The 19,556-nt window shown below is 45.3% G+C and overlaps 1 protein-coding gene across 1 annotated transcript; it reads right to left on the bottom strand.

The window, feature by feature from the left end:
- Positions 1–1,431: 1,431 nt before the first annotated feature.
- Positions 1,432–11,359, bottom strand: RHOU (ras homolog family member U). Its single transcript, XM_004426877.3, has 3 exons — positions 10,819–11,359; positions 9,053–9,111; positions 1,432–3,790 (listed from the first exon to the last, which is right to left on the bottom strand). The coding sequence occupies exons 1-3, from the start codon at positions 11,078–11,080 to the stop codon at positions 3,335–3,337; spliced, it is 777 nt and encodes a 258-aa protein (XP_004426934.1). The 5' UTR covers positions 11,081–11,359; the 3' UTR covers positions 1,432–3,334.
- Positions 11,360–19,556: the final 8,197 nt, after the last annotated feature.

Here is a 19,556-nt window from a genome sequence, read left to right as displayed (position 1 = left end):
TCCACGGCCACTACAGATCTTGGACGTTTACCCCACATGCGTTCTCGTTCAGGACTCAAACGGCCTGGAGGGAAAGGCAGCACTGTTTATACATGGGGAACCTGAGGCTCAGATCTAGCGACCTCTCCATCTCATCACACACTAAGTGCTTCTCTGAGCCTGGACTTCCAGCTCCAAGAACAGTGCTCCTTCCCACACACAGGGACACAGCACACAATTGGTTACAGATGCAGAGTCAGAGAGCGCTCATGTCAGACTGTGACCCCAGAACTCTCAAAACCCCATATTGAATTAGCATTTACTGTTTGTCAGGGATACATTCCCAGAACGTCTCTGGGCGCACACCATGATGCTTCCCAACCAGCCTGCTTCTGGATGTGGCTGAACTTTTATTCACTTCCAACAAAATTCTTTGGTAGAAAAGGCAAGTGCAGTTATATCCATAGGTCAGAATTTATTTCATACCACTTCATTTATAGCATTTGCAAGGACAATGTTCTGCTCAACATCATTTACACTTGAAACAGAAAAGCACAGCTTGGTAAGGCATCAGGTTACGACAGTCTGGGGAGAAGACCTTACCCTCCTCTGGCTTCTGTGACATCTGGGTGGTTTCTCTTAAGTCTGTCAAGCACAGAGAGCAACGTTACCAAAGGTTCATTTCCACAGACTTGGTAACAAGAGATAACACAACAGTTTTGGAGTACGTTGAATTTTTTAATTTTATCCAGTCCACACTGGAGGAGTTAAGCTAAAGTGGCATTTTCTAAAGCCCAACTCTTATAAAATCTTCTCTGCAACACCAAGCTGCAAGTTGAACAATGTTTGAGCTCTGAAATTAATCAACTTTATATCTAACTCAAGCAAATACTTCTCAAAACTTTTCCTCTCAAATCTCTATTTTCACAAAGAAATAAAAATGGAGGAAAACCTCGAGTACAATCATACCTTTACTATTCTATAAAATGCAGCAAGATACTAAAAACTGCTGCATTTAAATGTCAACCCTAGATGTTTAGCGCTAATGGCACAGGTTGTATCAAGCTGGGTAAAAATAAACCACTTGAGTAAAGCTCTCAGAACTGGGCCACACAGGACTTCTTCACTAACTGCTTTCCAACAGTGGCCCTAAAGGCACAGGGTGCCAAAGGTCCCTCCCAGGGGGACCAAAAGTGGCCCCCATATGCTGTCACATGCATAAAATTTCTTTCAAGTTTTGTGTTCTGTCTTAAAAATTAATTTGCATTGTACTCCATGGCATTTTCTTAAATAGAAAAATACTGTTTAAACTTACTTACCAGTCAAATAACTCTTCCCCTACCCCCACCTCTGCACACGAGGGCAGGCAGAGCCCAGTCTGGGAAGCTGGCTTCCCACAGAGAGGTGAGCCAGGCACGCAAGCTTAGAATGCATTTCATTGGGTCTGTTGAGGCATTTCCACAAATAAAGTAACTTTATTTACTCGGGTTGTAACTAAATGCTTGAGGACACTATGACTGATATCAATTTCAATGTATTGAAAAATAAATAGTAAACAATCTATGTATTTCAGTTTTTAAACAAAGAAATTAATTTTATTTACTAACAGAAATAACAGAAGCCTCTAACCTAAAGTATAACCTGATCTTTTACTTTTTCTACAGAAAAACACAAGACCCACAAAAAGAGAAAACTCTTCTATCCACTGGCTCTACAGAGATTTCCCTAGGAATTGAACTGATTTTGGTAAATCCGCTTCACCCTCTGCAAACTCGACATCACAGTTTAATACATTAGGCTCGTTTTTGGCATCTCAGAAGCATGCCCATCACAGAGCAAAACTACTCTCCTGATATGGCACTTTCTCTCCAGAGGGTTAAGCCCTAAACACTGTCACCCCGAAGAACACGAATGTTTCACAAAAAGTGGTTTTCTGACTGCCCCACAGTATGGCTGCAGCTAAGCTCGGGCGCTGTAGTCCCTGCACACCCCTTGCTCCTGGCAGGCCACAGCAGACCCCCCATGACCCCTCTCACACGCAGCTCTGGTCTCTGCTACCAGTCTTCTGAAAGGCATCTGTGGATTTATTACCCGGTTAACTGGTTTCAAGACATTCATTTTAAAACAGGTTTTAAGAGACGTTCACATTTTATTTTAGGATGGTCTCAAAATGTGTTAAGATACACTTAAAATCATATCTAGGGCATAATCAAAAAGAGATCTGTTCAAAGAAGTGTTAACAAAAAGAGGAAGCCAAGCTTCCCTCACATCTGTTTTTGTGACCATGCGTTTTCCCCTTAACTGCTTAAACGTCTTAGTCAGCAGCAAATACAACCACATACATACATATGTGTGTGTGTGTATATGTGTACAAAGAAGGACATTTTGGCTGACTTAAGAAAAAAAGTACATTTTGTGTCCCACAAACATTTGCTGCAGGCCTTTCAAGAGCATTCACGTCCCTGCAGGCGGGACAATTTAAAATTGACCTTTAAAAACAATTCAGACAGGGGCTCCCTATGCTCTGATTACCGGGGACTGAGGCAGTCTGGTGCACGTGTACACAGACAGCACATTCTGCTCTCAATAGGAATCACACCCTAAAGAAAATCTAAGAGCTACTGACGAACGCTTGCCTTACTCTGCATGGCATTCTGGCTATTTATACAGTGTCAACACAACTGGTCCGCGAATGAAAAATCCCAATAGATAATTTTTCCTTTTTGACCTACTCAGTGCCATAGAGTTAGTGGGATGATTTTCATTGGTTGTTTTTAAATCTTAAGCAACTGGGCATTAGCATATGAAAAACGTGACTGGTTTGAGGTTTTTGTAGGCAGAAGTCTCTCATTTTTTCTCAGATTTTTGCTCTTTAAAGAAAGAAAAAAGAAGTATGGAGTTTCAAAACTAAGAGTTACTCTTACCATGGCTGGCCTGTGTGTACAATGCACTGCGCACTAAGTAGCCCTTAATGAAGGGATGGTTAACCACACCATTTCCTCTTTGTTCTTCTGTACATTATAACGTAGCAAAATTTCACTCTTGACACCCAGATTTGAGGTGTCTTTCCTATATTAGATATAAATTAATCCAGAGGTCTAGAGCTCTAAATTTCCAGAGTTAGGAAACATGCTTAACTTATTTCAAAAATATCTTGCATAAGTATCTCTCCCTAAGGGCAAACAAACAAGAGAACCAGAGGCGAGAAGGAACGCCTGGGTTGGGAACTCCTCCTAGGACACACACACACACGCTCTCCAGACAGGTTCTACACAGTAAAAGGAGTCAGTTCAGCTAATATAGCTTCTAATATCAATTTCATCTGAAAATAGCCTTTCTGGGTTTCTTGCCAGCATCATACGAAACAGCAGTACTTCTTCCACCAGGACTTGGAGAGGTTTTTCATTTTGTCTGGAGTCCTGCTTTTGGACTTCTTTGGCTGCTGCTGCGAGTCCGCGTACTGAATGCCAGCGACGATGGCCGCATCAAAGACCTCTTTGAGGTTTTTCTGAGTCAAGGCCGAACACTCGATGTAGGAGGCGGCTTTGATTTCCTCAGCACACAGCTTAGCCGCCTCTTCAGGCACTGGCTTCTCTTTGCATTTGTCCAACTCAATGAGGACTTTGACATCTTCTCTGAGATCTGACTGAGTTCCAACTAGGAGGATGGGGGCTTTGGGACAGTGGCATCGAATCTCTGGCACCCATTTCTCACTGACGTTCTGGAAAGAGGAGGGGCTCACAACACTGAAGCACAGAAGGAAGATGTCGGTGTTGGTGTAGCAGAGAGGCCGGAGCTTGTCAAACTCATCCTGCAACCAATCAAGGCCCCAAAAAGTTATTTTTAAAATCAATTTTCATCTCATCAGCAAAAATACTATTTTAATATTTTTCTTGAGAGGGTCTAGCCGGTCAGAGAAAGCCCACTGGTTATGGAAGGAAGAGCCTGTGCCGCTTACCTAAATAGGATACACTCCCAGCGCCACGAAATCTGCCAGATGTGTTCGGCACCTTCATCAATACTCACGACTGACTTGCGACTTACCATAGAAAAAATACTTAGATTCGATGGATTTTAGAAATAAAATTTACTTTATCTAGACTTCAGCCTAGAGTCATCCAGGCTTACTCCTTCAAGTCTGGTACTTAGCTACTCTTCTAAAATTTACTCAGCATCCATACTGATCCCCAAGACCCCAGCAAGCTCCAGTCTAACATGGCTCATCTTTTTAAAAATCCAGCCCTGACCATCCTCATGACAACAGTGAGTGACGCCACTTCATCCCATCTGCACTGTGTGCAGAGAATATACAGTGCAGAGAGTAACGTTAATCAGACAAGAGGGCAGACCAAGATTGAGAGCTTAGGATCTTTGTTAGGCAACTCTCACTGGCAACTCAGAGACCCCGTGCCTCCCACTGTCACGGACAACATTGGCTTATACACTCTCCGTCCTTTTGTTTTTTTAAGGAAGATTAGCCCTGAGCTAGCACCTGTTGCCTAACACCTGTTGCCCATCCTCCTCTTTTTTGCTGAGGAAGATTGGCCCTGGCCTAACATCCATGCCCATCTTCCTCCACTTTATATGGGAAGCCGCCACAGCGTGGCTTGATAAGCAGTGCACAGGTCCACGCCTGGGATCCAAACCTGCAAACCCCGGGCCACTGAAGCAGAACGCACGAACTTAAGCGCTACGCCTCCCGGCCGGCCCCTACACTCTCATTCTCGCTCTGTATACCTCTTTCTTCTTGCTTTATCTCCTTCTGCTCCCTCCTTTCTTCCTTTTCTCTTACTTCCTTCCCGCTTCTTTTCTCTCTGCCAATACCAGAGGCCTCCATGCTTGGTGCTTTGGGAAGACAGAGTGTCAGAGAAAGGGCAGACCCACCTTATCCTAAGGTATAGCAACTGGATGGATGGGATCAGTTAGAGTTGATTATTTAAACCAACCATCAGGCTGCTGAACACTCTGCTGCAGTCACCCACTTAGAGATGCATGCTGGCCCCAGGCACTGCGCAGGGCCGGGGATGCAGTTGGGAACAGACTGACACGGCCTCAGCCCCTGTAGAGACGTCTGTCTCCAAATCAGCATTTCTTTATGTCAAACACCCGATAGTTCCCTCTGGTGCCATAGTCAGCTAACTGAAAGCTTTCACTCAACTCTCTTGCAGGAAAATATTTACATCATCTCATTCCTATTTAAAATTTCTATCTGTGGGTGCCAACTATCCTTAGGTATAATGTGACAGATAATTTCCCAGTGGCAAGAAAAAGTTAAATGTCATCCAGCCTTTTGTTACTCAATTGGCATACTCTGATAATTTAACAAACTATAATTTACATGCACATTATTCTGGATTTGTGGCCTTTTTCCAGGTATAAAGGAAACCTGGATCTGTTTTATTTGAATGCACTTTCTTCATTTGAGGCTCCATACTTCAGTTGTGGGGCAAATAACGATATCAAAGCCAACCAGCTGAAATGCTCAGGAATGAATGCAGCATTTCAGAATGTCACTGCCACTTGTCAGTCTTCTATAAGCCAAAGTTAAAAAAGAACGACTTAGGGGGCTGGTCCAGTGCATAATGGTTGGGTTCGTGCGTTTCCCTTCAGCGGCCTATGGTTCATGGGTTTGGATCCCGGGCATGGACCTATATACTGTTCATCAAGCCACGTTGTGGCGGTGTCCCACATACAAAATAGAGGAAGGCTGGCACAGATGTTAGCTCAGGGACAATCTTCTTCACCAAAAAAAAAAAAAAAAAAAAGAATGACTTAAGTTTCTTGGTGCCAACTTTGTACTGAAAGAATAACCACAGAAACTCAACCAGGTAGATCTTTTAATGAAATGTTCCCTCTGTTCTCAGAGGCCTGAAATGAAGAAGCACAAAACTGAGAGCAGTGTAAAGTCAGCTCCGTCAGGCAGCTGCCCCTCGCTGCTGTGAGGCAGTCACCCTCAGCAGAGCCCTGGAATCTGGGGTTGCATTACCAATAAAAAGAAAGGGAAGCACAGGGGCCGGCCTTGTGACAGGGCTCCCCAGACCTCTTGAGATTCTGGCTAAGGGCTTGGGAAGGAAGGCAGAAATTAAACCCAACTGCTCATTGCCTGAGCAGAAATCTTAGATATTTGCTGAAGTAAATGCAACACACATATGTGCGAGGAGGCCAACTGGAACGCACTCTCAAGGACACGTGTTCTGAGGCCCAGCGATTTGCACACCTTGCCAGGTCTGTGGGAAGACGACCTACAGGATTCGGTTCAGGGGCAGGGCAGGGCAGACAGGCAGCTGGACAGGAGCGTTGGTCAAGCTGCAACCTGGCTTTTTTTTTTTTTTTAGTATAAAGATTTTCCCAAATGCCTCATGGGTCAAAAGGCTGAAGAATTCTCAGCTCCTCTTGGCAACGCTACAGTGAACTGTTCCTATTTCAGTGCTGCTCCTTTCTCTTATGTTTCTTCAAGTCCTCGGTCTCTGATCACTTTCACTTGAGTAAGACTGTGAGCCCAGTGTTAGAAACTCCTTTTAACATCTTACATACTCACCTACCCTCCCTAACAAGAAAACTCAAAGGCACAAGAAGCAATTTCTAGCTATTTACTCAGCCAGCAGACTAAATTCTCCGCCTGAGCTTCTATGTGAAACCTGGTTTGGGCCCCAGGTTACGGCCTCCTGTGCTCATCTTCTCCTGGAGGGTGAAGCGGAGGTCGCTGGAGGCACGTTACCCCACGAGGCGATCATGAGAGCTGCCTCGAGGCAGGAGGAGTTCCACTATTGGGTCAGCACCAAGGAAATCTGGCAGTGTGCAATCGAGTCCCTTAGAAGGTACTTTCTCAGATCAGCACTAGGGAGAGTAGAGAAGGACGACCACCTTGGCCAGGCTTGCTAATAGTTAACACCGATACTGACACTGGGGAGCAGGAAGAAAACTGACTTTATCTTACTAGCCTTGTATTTCTCATAAATAGTTTTTGAAGCTGGTTTTCCTTCATTAACTAATAAGGTATACTTTACTAGCCAGGACATCAGCTAAGAAAGACAGTAAATCTCAATGAAAACACTGCTAGGAGACCAGAAGAATAATTTCCAGATTGGTAAACTAAAGCGTACCAATTTGCACCAAAACCTTTTTATTTCTCTAATTATAAACCCTTTTCATGAAAATATTTCTAAAATGATTCTCATGCTTCCCTGGCTTTTAAATAGACCATACTAAGGAAAAATCAAAAACTCTTCTTTGATAATTCAGGATCATTTCTACAAAGCTTATCTGGTAAAAGTCCCATCCCTCTTTCAAAATGCTTGGAGGTTTTCCTCCCGGGCCACCTGCCCTGCACCGCTGGCTAACATTGCCTTCCTCTTTATGTTAACTTCTCAGGTTTCTTTCACAAGGTCTACTAACCAGCTTGTCTTTCCCGAAGACTATAAGTCTGTTGAGGGGCAGGCCCACGACTTAAGTTTGCACCCCCCCGGAACTAGCACTCCATTCATTCATCCATTCACCAACCCTGATTAAGCCCTACTATGTGCCAGGAACCTGGGGCCACCAGGCATAAAACCCCCACCCAGGAAGCCATGTCTGCAAGGAGAACCAACACCTAACGGGAGAGCCCCAGGGGGGCAGGGACAAGCTCTGGGCTGCTTGCTCTTCTCCTAAAAGGGCCCCAATAACCATGCCTTTTGGAGTATTGTGTTTCCCTGTCTGCTATCTTATTCTCAGGCTGTCAAGCCGCCACTTCTTGCTTCAGCCAGGATGCCTATACTTATAGAGATACTACTCTGTCCTCATTTTAAAGATCAGAAAATGTGACCTGTAGTAGGAAAAACATTCTCACTTTATAGAAAGCAATTAAGCTTTAATTATAAATACCAGCAGGACATTCAGAAAGATTAAATATTAGAAGACCCGGTGTTCTTTGATTTTTCTTTTCCACAGGCAATAAGATACGGACTGTGTCTGGTTTTTCCTGCTCCGGATGAAGGAGAAGCGGAGGTGCGTCAGTGGTAGGGTAAGGAGAGAACAGAAGAGGCTGGGACGCAGCTCATGGCACTGGGGCCACTGCCAAACCAGTGTTCAGCTAGAGATCTAGGCTGCCCAGTCTCGTGTCACCTTGAGGTTTGAAAACTACAGCTCTGAATGTGCTGTCCCAGAGAAGGTGAGCAATGTGGAGGTCCTGGCTTGGTTGAGGCACCTGGGGACAGTGGAAAGCCTACTTCTTAAATGCAGATGGTCATGTGACAACAGCTCAGAAAGTGAGACGGGCACTCTTCTCTGCCTACAAAGTGCCCCCAGCACTTTCTCTACCTCTAGCAAGCACTGGAGAGACTACGTGTTTATTAACTGTCACCTTGGCACACTCAAGTGACGGCACCCTGGGGCCTCAGAGAGCACAGCGAGACTTCAGTGACTTGAGCACCGTGCCAGGGGGATTGGGTGATGACGAGCCCCCAGAGCTCTTTGGGGGGACACCCCAAGGGGGACCTCCTCCCCACTGTCTGGCTGTATCATCCAAGTGCGTGGTCCTCGAGACAAGAACAAATGTTCATGATTTGAAAAGACTAAGTCCCAGGTCATTCACTCCTCCAGCCTAGGACAGCTCGACCGTGGCTTCCAGGGAGGCAGTGGCCCTAGTGAGTGAGCCCACAGCTTAGGAAGGGAAATATTAACACTTACTGACACAAACTCCATCTTTCTCTTGAGTAAATTTCTTAAATATTTGGCTTGTTGACCTTTAATAAAATGATTATAAGATATCTCCAACTTACTTTGAGAAATGATTACAAAGCATCATTGATAATTTTTAATATAAACCAGAAAGTAAATACAGTCAGAAACTCCTGTAAGATAAGAAGCGTTCTTGACTATTTTCCCCTGTCCTGCCCACATAAAGCTGGGCCAAACCCTGTTTTATTACTGCAGAGCTATCTCCCCACCCCCCAGACCCCTCTGAGAGGGGCCAACAGCAGGGGTGTGGCTCCTTCGTGAGGCTTTAGAACAACCCAATTATTGAGGGAGGTTATTTGGAGACCTTTAAAAGGGCATTTCCTTTCCCAGCACTGAGCAGCAACAAGATACTGACCTGTCCTGCCGTGTCACAGAGCTGGAGTCTCACAGGCCGCCCATCCACGGACACCACAGCTTAAAAACAAGACCAACATGACCATCAGTGGGTGGCTTTTAAGCCCTTTCAGAAGAATGACAGTTTTAGCTCGCACTACCATTCTTTCTCCAAACCCTTCAGCGCCTCTTCTGGGTCCCCTAGGAATTAAAGACTTGCCCAAAACAAGGAGCCATGGAGGCATTTCTGTACACAAAACCCCCAGGGCTGGCAATTCATCCTTTGCCACAGATGAGGCAGCAAACCCCCGACCCCTTTGATGGCACCCCAGAAGAGACTGCGCCTTTCTCCCAGCCCAGGAGATTTATTTTCCTGTCACACTAGTTTCAAAACACCTAAAAAGAACACTGGGGGGTAAGTGGAAACCAACTTTACAGTTTTAAATCAGTGGAAAATCTCACAAATAATTGTTTTCCCTTGGGAAACATTCTGAGACTTCAGGGTGTATCATAAAATTGTAGCTTGTTTTGGGAACATGTGCAAACATAGGCTGCTGGCATCGTCCTGTTTATAAAAGTGGGCACTGCTTCTCTCTCCATGTCAGCTCAAAGAGGACTGAAAAGAAAAAGAAAGGAAAGGACTCCAGCCCACCTTTCCACTTGTATGGGGCATGTGGGGAGGGGCCTGCATCAGGGCTCGGCCTGGAGGTTTCTACTTGGATTAAGCCTTCAGTTTCATCTCAATACAACTTTCTAAATTGTTTATAAATGTTTATACTCATCAGTTGGGAGAAAAAAAGGAAAGAAAGAATACGCTTTAGGTGGGAAACCCACTCGCACAGCACTGTTTTATCTAGGGTACCTTTGAGGGGGAAGAAAGCAAGCCCTTGCCATCACGACTTTTTAAGAAGTCAAGAAGCAATTTTTTTTTTTTAAGAGCAAGAGAGAGTAAGTGTTTCACACTAGCTTCTGTGGATTTTAATTTTTTCTTAAATTTCAAAAAGACATGAAAAATCATGGTAAAGAATTTCTTTATCTTTGTATTTACTAAACCAAAAAACATAGCACCCCATACATAAGAGCTTTACGTAGTTCAAAGAGACACTGAAAAGATACTAAGAATCGCAAACTGGGCCAGTGCGGGAGGTGGCAGTGCGGCAGTGGAGGCAGGGGAGGGGACTCAGAAGAAAGAAATCGATCGTGTTTACTCTTCCGGTTTAATCCAAACCTAAGCCTTCACCGGTGCCATTAACGCTATTTTCACTAAATCAACTATTTTACCGTCTCCGCGGCTCTTTAAAGTGGAGAAGCCCCTTGAGAAGGCAGCCGCCGAAAGGAAAGGATTGACACTCGGGGCCACAGGTAATGGCACCTTCCGACTGAAAGTGGCAGCGGCGCCAGCAATGTCGACCTGACGCAACTTCTGTGCGCGGCAAACTGACCGGGCCACCTGGACTCTACCTGTTTGATTCTGGCTCGTCTGTGACTAAATTGCGAGATGACTTTTTTTTCATAGCCTCTGACTCCCGGACCCCGCCCTCTCCTCAAGCTCTGGTTTTGGGGCTCCCCACTCCTCCGCGGTCCCTCAGTTTGCTTCGCGCTCGCCCCGTCCCCGAGGCTCGAGAAATGTCCCGCACTCTGCACTGGGTCCGCTTCCCGGCCAGAGCCGGGCCCGGGGCCCTGCAGCCCCCTTGGCGCCCCGAGACCCTCGCGCCGCGCTCCCTCTCTCGGCACCGTGTCCGTCAGCATCGCGTCCCCCGCCGGCCTCCGCCCCCGTGCCCCGCTCACCCGAGAAGTTGTCGAAGGCGGTGGGGATGTACTCGGTGGGGTAGCCGTTGGTGGTGTAGCTCACCACGAGGCTCGTCTTGCCCACGGCGCCGTCACCGACCAGCACGCACTTGATGCCGCGCCCCTCGCCACCGCCCGCGCGCCCCCGGCCACCTGGCGCTCCGGGTCCGCGCCCCCCGCGCCCCCCGCGCTCTCGGCGCGGCGGCACGGGCGGCGCCTCGCAGCGGCCGGGGAATGCGGAGTCCCCCTGCTGCGGGGGCATGGGTCCGCGCGCTCGAACGTGCAGACGCGGGCGACCGGGGCCCGGCCCGACCGTCCCTCCGTCCTGGACTTCTCCGGGAGGGAGGAGCTGTCACCGACCACTCCGGGAGCGTCCCTGGGCCCCGAGAGCGGCGCTTCCAGGACGCACGGCTGCCAGACAAAGGCGGCCGCGGAGGGTCGCGGCTCTGTGCTCCGGCGGCGCCACCCGGCTCTGTTCCGCGCGGTCGGAGGACTGCAGGCCGAGCGCCGTGGAACCCGAGCGCTCTGTCTCCTCCCGGCTTCCCGGCGACACGACGCGTGGGGGGCGGGCGGGGAGGGGAAAGAGGCGGGTCCGGCCCGGGAGCTCTGTCCCCGAGCCGAGGCCACAGCGCCCCCAGCCTGCGCGCCGGGCCTCTGCACCCGCGCCAGAGCCGGTGCCACGCCGGGCAGGCGGGGACCTCGGACGGCGGCTCGAGGGACCCCCGAACACCAGCTCCGGGGGACCCTGAACACCCACTCCGGGGGCGGCGCCTGAAGGAGCCGGTCTGGCCGAGGGCAGCTTCCTCCCCAGCGCCAGAAACTGACACCATCGCCGGACTGGCCCGGGCGGCGCCCCCTGATTGCGCTCACGCGGGCGGGGAAGCCTGAGCTTCCCGCTGTTCCTCTCGCCGCGCGCCCCACTCGCCCCCACGCCCTCACTTTCCATTCTCGGTCGGAACCTGAGCTGTGGGGTCCCTCGCCGGCCACGGCGCTCCACCCAAGAGGGGAAATAAAGTGTCTTGGGGACATGACGTCTGAAAGAGATGAATTAACAGGCAATTTTATTTTTTTTTAATTGTAGCTTCAGTCCATCGTGTGATTTTTCTTCTAAAATAATTTCTTCTCATATCATTTGAGAGTAGAAGAGTGCCAGGTCCATGGTTAATGCTCGTTTGACTTTCTCTTTGGCATGCTATGAACCAGCAAATTTCTTTATAGCCCCAATTCCTTCATTTACTTAAATGTAATTTGGTGACATTAAGATTACCTGAAAAAAAATTCCATTTATCTCTGACTCCTTCCTCTCTGCCTTCCTCCAACATTTAGTCAACAGTCCACTCGGAAAGCAGGGAAGCGTCCCTGGGCCCAGTCAGGACACAAAGGCTCCTCGGGGTTTACAGTGCGATGTGAGGAGAGGCACATATTATCAACGCAAATACTGGTACTACAGCTAAGAATAATAAAAATAACCACAGCTAATAAATATTCAGCCTTTATCATGTGCCAGACACTGTTGTAAGCACTCTGCCTGAACTAATTCCTCTGATCTTAACATCACTTATCCCCATTTTACAGATGAGAAAATCTAAAGACAGTGATATTAAAGTGCTCAGGTTCCACAAGCTAGTAAGTGGCAGTGACAGGATCCAAAGACAAATCGTCTAGCTCCAGAGCGGAAGCCCTTTACCAGGGTCCTGAAAGCACGAACAAGCCGTGTCATAAACTCAGACTTGGAAGTATCGCCATGGTGGGAAAGCAGAGGTGGATTTATCAAGAGGCTAGAGGTTGAATCCAGGGCACTTTGCTTGCAGAGAACCCCTCCAAGGCCCTGGGGACCCTAGCAATAGGAACACGTGGTTATATGTTTTTGTAAATCTTACAAAATAATATATTTTAACCACCAACAGTTAAGTCCGCTGTCTCATTCAACTGTAACTTCTCCTCGTATTGAGTGGCTTTGAAGTGGCAGTGGACATTTTAGGGATCAAGCCAAGGAAGGTGAAGTTGGGGAGACATTTTGTTTGGGTTTAATGGATACAGAGCCAGGACTAAGGTGAGATAAAAGAGGTGCCAAGGGAGCAAAAAGGTTTTTTTTGTTGTTGAGGAAGATTGGCCCTGGGCTAACATCTGTGCCCATCTTCCTCTACTTTATATGTGGGACACTCCCACAGCATGGCTTGATAAGCGGTGCACATGTCTACGCTGGGGATCCAAACCTGCGAATCCTGGGCCACCAAAGCAGAGCACGCGAACTTAACCACTGCGCCTCTGGGCCGGCCCCGGGAGCAAAATTTAAGGGGGCCAACCTTGTACTTGGCTGACCCTGAGAATGAGCGAGCCTTTAAGTTTTGAGCCTCAGGCACCTGGGTTGCCTCTCCCTAACCCTGCCCCTGATGGGATATGTTTATGTCATTTATAGCTCCTGTGTGTAGTTATGTTATTGCTGTGTAGGAATGGCTACCAGTGGCACGCTTGCTACCCTCTGTGGAGTCACGCTGGTGTCCACTGAACTGTCCTATGGTCCCCAGCACTGGAAGGGTTCCAGTAGCAAAGGAGGAACAGATTTTGAGATGGATGGAGCCAGAAGCTAGTCTGCAGTAATTCTTCCCATCATAAAACACACAGTATTGTTAGAGAGGGTTTGGCTCTCTTGACTACACCTGGTCAAAACGGAAGTTGTCTCCTGTCAGGAATATACTCTAAATGCAGCATATGCAGTTATAAATGCACCATACACTTTTGGAGGAAATCGCATGACAGAGAATTGATGTGAATTCCTACATTTGTGAAGACACAAACCTATAGTAGTATCTCAAACAGTAAGTGTACCTGCATGTTAAGTACATTTCCATTCTTCTCATAGAAAACATATCACAAAATTACAAAAGGGAAGGAATGATTGAAAGATACGCGGCTAGGAAGACATGGGGAGATGTTGTTCAAGGGGCACAAAATTTCAGTTATGCAAAAAAAAGTTCTGGAGATCTAAGGTGTAACAGTGTGATTGTAGTTAACAATACCATATTATATACTTGAAATTTACTAACAGGGTAGGTCTTACGTGTTCTCAGCACACACACACACACACACACACACACACACAAAAGTAACTAAGTGAGGTAATGGATACGTTAATTACCTTGATTAGAGTGAATATTTCACAATGTATTCATATATCAAATTATCAAATTGTACACCTTAAATATATACAACTTTTAATTGTCAACTATACCTCAGTAAAGTTGAGGGGGTAAAGGTATACAGCCAAAAAAATGTAAAAAAAAATAATATTGTCAAGGTATGTCAGCCAGTTTATTAAAATGTTTTCTTGTGGATTTTTGTGAAGTTTATGGTGTTTGTCAGCCTTTTAAATTTTACAGCTTGTTGTGACACATTTCTAATTTTAAATCAATATTTATTTTGTACCTAATTTTCTATTCTTAAATTTTTATACTTTCTTTTAAAGAAGGTCCCCAAATTTGATAAGCTTCAGGCCCTACCAAATGTGGCTCTACCCTGACAACTGATGTTGTTAGTTTTTGTATCCTATAGCCTCCGACTCTTGCTTTACTCTCTTTTATTAAAAAAAAAAAAAAAATTGGGGGTCAGCCCGGTGGCATAGCAGTTATCACACTCCACTTCAGTGGCCTGGGGTTCCCAGGTTCAGATCTCAGGCATGGACCTACACATTGCTTATCAAGCCACCCTGTGTTGGCAGCTCGTATAAAGTAGAAGAAGATGGGCATGGACGTTAGCCCAGGGCCAATCTTCCTCAGCGAAAAAGAGGAAGATTGGCAACAGATGTTAGCTCAGGGCTAATCTTCCTCAAAAAAAAAAAAAAATCTGTTTAATTTATTTAAACTAAAAAATAAAAAAAACAGTTCACCCATTTCTTCCACCCCCCTACACCTTATCTCTTGCAACAACCAATCTGTTCTCTCTATCTATGAGCTTGTTTTGTTGTTGTTGTTTTAGACTCCACATATAAGAGAGATCATAGAGTATTTGTCTTTCTCTGTCTGACTTATTTCACTTAGCGTAATGCCCCCGAGGTCCATCCATGTTGTTGCAAATGGCAAGATTTCCTTCTATTTTATGGCTGAATAAGATTCCATTGCATATATATGCCACAATTTCTTTATCCAGCCATCCATCAATGGACATTTAGGTTGTTTCCATATTTTGGCTATTGTAAATAATGCTGCAGAGAACATGGAGGTGTATATATCTTTTCAAATTAGTGTTTTCATTTTCTTCAGATAAATACCCAGAAGTGGAATTGCTGGATCATATGGTAGTTCTATTTTTAATTTTTTGAGGAACCTCCATACTGTTTTCCACCGTGGCTGTACCAACTTACATTCTCACCAACAGTGCACAAGTGTTCCCTTTTCTCCACATCCTCGCCAACACATGTTATTTCTTGTCTTTTGAGAATAGCCATTCTAACAGGTATGAGGTGATAGCTCGTTGTGGTGTTGATTTGCGTTGCCCTGATGATTAGTGATGTTGAGCACCTTTTCATGTACCTGTTGGCCATCTGTATGTCTTCTTTGGAAAAATGTCTATTCAGATCTACTGCCCTTTTTTTTTTTTTTTTTTTGCTGAGGAAGACTCACTTTGAGCTAACATCTGTTGCCAATCTTCCTTTTTTTTTTTTTTTGCTTGAGGAAGATTTGCCCTGAGATAACATCTGTGCCAATCTTTCCTCTATTTTGTATGTGGGTAGCCACCACAGCATGGCTGATGAGTGGTGTAGGTCCATACCCAGGATCTGAACCCACGAGCCCAGGCCACCGAAGTGGAGCACACCAAACTCAACCACTAGGCCGTGGGGCCAGTCCCCCTTCTGCCTATTTTTTAATCAGATTGTTTGTTTTTTTGCTATTGAGTTGTATGAGTTCTTTATATATTTTGGATATTAGCCCCTTATCACATATATGATTTGCAATTACTTTATCCCATTCAGTAGGTTGCCTTTTCATTATGTTGATGGTTTCCTTTGCTGTGCAGAAGCTTTTTAGTTTTACTCCCTTTTTTTATGCTGTCCCTTTTATGTCGAATATGGTCCTATCCCCACTCATTTTGGCCCATCTTTCTAGATTCAACTTAACTCCCTGCAGCCTTATCTAAAATACCCAGAACTGGTTCTTGCCCTGTTTATAATAATCTCCTGCAGTGATACAGGAAAGTAGACCCTACTCTGAAACATATGGTGTCTCATTCAAGTCCAGAAATAGAGAGATGGCCTGGGACGGGGACTGCAAGAGGCCCCTCGAGTGTGTGGCTCCACATCACACGATACATTTTCTTGTTTGTCTGTTTACTGTCTGCTCCCCTTACCAGCCCCGTGAGGTCATGGACTTTCTTCTGTTCACCCCTCTATGCACACTTAAAATTGTGTGGGGCAAATAGTAAATTACTGTTTCTATTAAATATTTTTAGAACACATAAACCAAATTTGACTATTTCTTGCGGCAATTAATATGAAACACCATTTCTTTGCTCTGTTTTAAGAATGCATTACCCCTCATGTACTCTCATTTGTATTCCACTGGGTTGGCACAATTGCTATATCTTCATTGTGTCTTGGATCTAGTAAATTTGGGAAATGCTGCACTTGCCTGGGTGCAGAACGTCCGCTCTAAAGATCTGATCCCCTGCACCAGCTTCACTTGGACAGGCTTAGCATCTGTTTCCCTCTTCCCTGGCAACTCCCGAACTCATGAAAGCTCCCCTCCCTTGCCCCTGTACCTTGGAGTGGCTGTTTTCCTGACTGAGCCCTGACCATGCCCTTCCTTGGTCTCTTTTTTCCACTGGGGATGCCATCCTAGGAAAACAAAATAATCTTGGCATTTTCACTAGAGAAGATAAGGGAATCATTTAAATGTCACCAAGCCACCAGCTGGTCCGCCAGTGAGTCTTAGTCAGTATTCACAAAAATCCCTGAACTCTTCCATCAGCTAGTGCTATGGTAAGGGGTCATAGACATGGTCCAACTTGTTGATATTGGTACCCCTGTCTCCAGATGTCCTTTTGTCACTTGCCATCACCCTTTTGGTAACTAGAATGAATAAATTAATAGCTCCCATTGGCATGATGAAATTTTCAGATGTGAAAATCAATCATTACTTTTTTTTTTTTTAAGATTTTTTAATTTATTTTCCCCCCAAAGCCCCAGTAGATAGCTGTATGTCATAGCTGCACATCCTTCTAGTTGCTGTATGTGGGACGCGGCCTCAGCATGGCTGGAGAAGCAGTGTGTCGGTGCACGCCCGGGATCCGAGCCCGGGATCCGAACCCGGGCCGCCAGCAGCGGAGCGCGCGCACTTAACCGCTAAGCCACGGGGCCGGCCCTCAATCATTACTTTTGATTGTAAAAAGTATTTCTGGAAAGAAAATGTTTATATTGTTTCTACTGGTCAGATTAGGCTAGGCTGTGCTGCAGTGATAAATAAACTCAAAATCTTAATATCTAGGAACATAGATGTTAATTTTTTCATCATGCAAAATCCACTGCAGATCTAGTGGCTCTCCAAGGCATCTCGCTTCCAAGTGGTGACTCAGGGATCCAGTCTGCTCACATCTTGTAACTATGCCGCCTGGGACACATGGTTTCCAGGAAAGAGTGTGGAAGGTCATGTGCCAACTATTCAACCTTTCGTCTTGGGAATGACTTCTGCTCACAGCTCTGTGTGTGTACCATGCACTTCTGTGCATGTACCCATGCGTGAAACAGCAATTTTGTAACAGCTCAAAAGTGGAAACAATCTAAATGTCCAAAACAGTAAAATGGATCAGTTAATTTTGGAATTTGTGTTATATTATTCAGTCAAGAAAATGAATAAACTACAGATAAACACAACAACAATGAATCTCACTAACATAATGAGGAGTGAAAGAAATCAGACACAAAAAAGTGTAAGCTATCTGATTTGATGTATATAAATGGGCAAAACTAAACAGTTGTTAGATGTCAGAGTAATTGAGGGTAATTGTTACATTTGGGAAGGAGAGGGGCCACAGGTGACTTCTGATGTTCAGATATGTTCTGAATAGTGGTTACATAGGTGTTCACTTTATACTAATTAATTATACCATATATTTGTTTTATTGACTTTTATGAATTGCATTATATTTTAAAATTATAATGGCTAAAATGGCCTATAAAACTTGTAAATATAAATTAAAAAGGACTCATGGTTATCTGCATTTTAAAGAACTATTTCCTTTAGCCTAATTATGGTGCTAATTACATATTGTATAGTTTTTGAATTAAATCACAAACTCTTATAGTAAAGTTTAAATGTGAATTGATTGACTGAAATCCTATTGATACAAACTCATCCAGAAACACACATCGTGAAGTACTACTGTACAGTATTTACATCTCTAATATTTATTTTTAATATAGGTATCATCTTCCACAAGTGCTGTTTATAAGAGTTTTAATATTTTTAACAAACTGAACTGGTCCTGCAGGATTATTACAAAGAATTGAATGGCAATTTAGATACACAAGTTCCTGGAAGAAAATGAGAGCCCTAGGGAGGGCCCTTGGAGGGACGGCAGGTGAATTTGCACCGGAAGCTCACTAGAGAGGAAAGGCTGGAATCACTGCTAATGTTGAAAACAGATGCCGGGCAAGGCAGGCTGAGCTCCACTGCAGACACCTTTCCCCCCTCGGTCTTTGTTTGTTTTCCTCTTTAAAATCCCCTGTTCTGCGTCTTCCCAGCTGTTGCAACTCTGCCATTCCCCCTGGATGGGAACCGCCATGTCCATGCCCTAAGAGCGGCTGGAGCATTCCTGAGCTGCCCTCCCTGCTGTTCTGACCCTTCTGATAGAAGGGCCTCCTTCCCAGACCTTTGCAGCAACTGATTTGCTTCCAACTTCCCTCCCCAAACACACATCACAGAAACTCTCCAGGCCAAACATTTTCCAGCTGCCCAAATCCTCGTGGAAGATAAGAACTCTTTAGAAACCCCTCTCAGCTATTGCAAAACCTTGACCTCCTCTAATTTTTCAGCCACTCTGAAGATAAGAACATACCACGTAATCATTTCCCAACAACTGCAATCACCCTGACCAGCAATTCTGAAATGATAGGACTGTCCTACTCCCTTCCAGAAACTGCAACCATCTCTTTTTTCTAGATCTTCCCAGTTGAGGGCAAGGAAGCACCCACAATCCTACCATAGGGAAGACAAAGGAATTTTCACATATTCCAATAGTTGTCAAATCCGTTGCTGGGTTTGCAATGACGGTGTAACGCTGTGAATGAAATCTAAATGCCTTACAAACCTGCCTACGTCCGTCTTTGAGAAGAAATAGTGTAGCAGGAGGCCTGTTTTCTCTCATGTACATCCTAGAAGAATATATTAGAAGATGAATACTGTTTTGCACCTTGGAATCATGACATTAATTTGATTTTGGAGGGGAAGTGGTACAGTTGTTAGCTACATTATTGGATGGAGGGATTCAACTCATGAACGGAGTATGACTAAGTGAGAACGATGGAGATCCCTACAGACGTGCTTAGAGCAGGCTCTGGACTCAAGGAGTTTACAATTCTAGTAAGAGAGAAAATATCTGTCAAATAACTGTAGTGTGATCCAGATTATAATGTGCAAAGTGCAGTCGAAAATCAGAAGATGCTTGAGGATGGAATTCTGGATGGGAAAATTCAAACACTGTTCCTCTGAGACAGGTGGGCAGACTGGTCAGAGCAACCTCCTGTT

Source organism: Ceratotherium simum, chromosome 6 (genome assembly GCF_057802395.1).
Source record: "Ceratotherium simum simum isolate JZ-2026a chromosome 6, ASM5780239v1, whole genome shotgun sequence".
Classification (NCBI taxonomy): Eukaryota; Metazoa; Chordata; class Mammalia; order Perissodactyla; family Rhinocerotidae; genus Ceratotherium; species Ceratotherium simum.
The sequence above is the reverse complement of the archived record's forward strand: the minus strand, read 5'-3'. Positions and strand labels throughout refer to the sequence as shown.

Excerpts from the sequence above, each read along its gene's own strand:
- RHOU (XM_004426877.3), bottom strand. The coding sequence starts at position 11,080 with ATGCCCCCGCAGCAGGGGGACTCCGCATTCCCCGGCCGCTGCGAGGCG. Across the intron at positions 9,112-10,818 it reads CGCCTTCGACAACTTCTCGG|CTGTGGTGTCCGTGGATGGG; the intron begins GTGAGCGGGGCA and ends CTTGTTTTTAAG. Across the intron at positions 3,791-9,052 it reads TCTGTGACACGGCAGGACAG|GATGAGTTTGACAAGCTCCG; the intron begins GTCAGTATCTTG and ends GATTGGTTGCAG.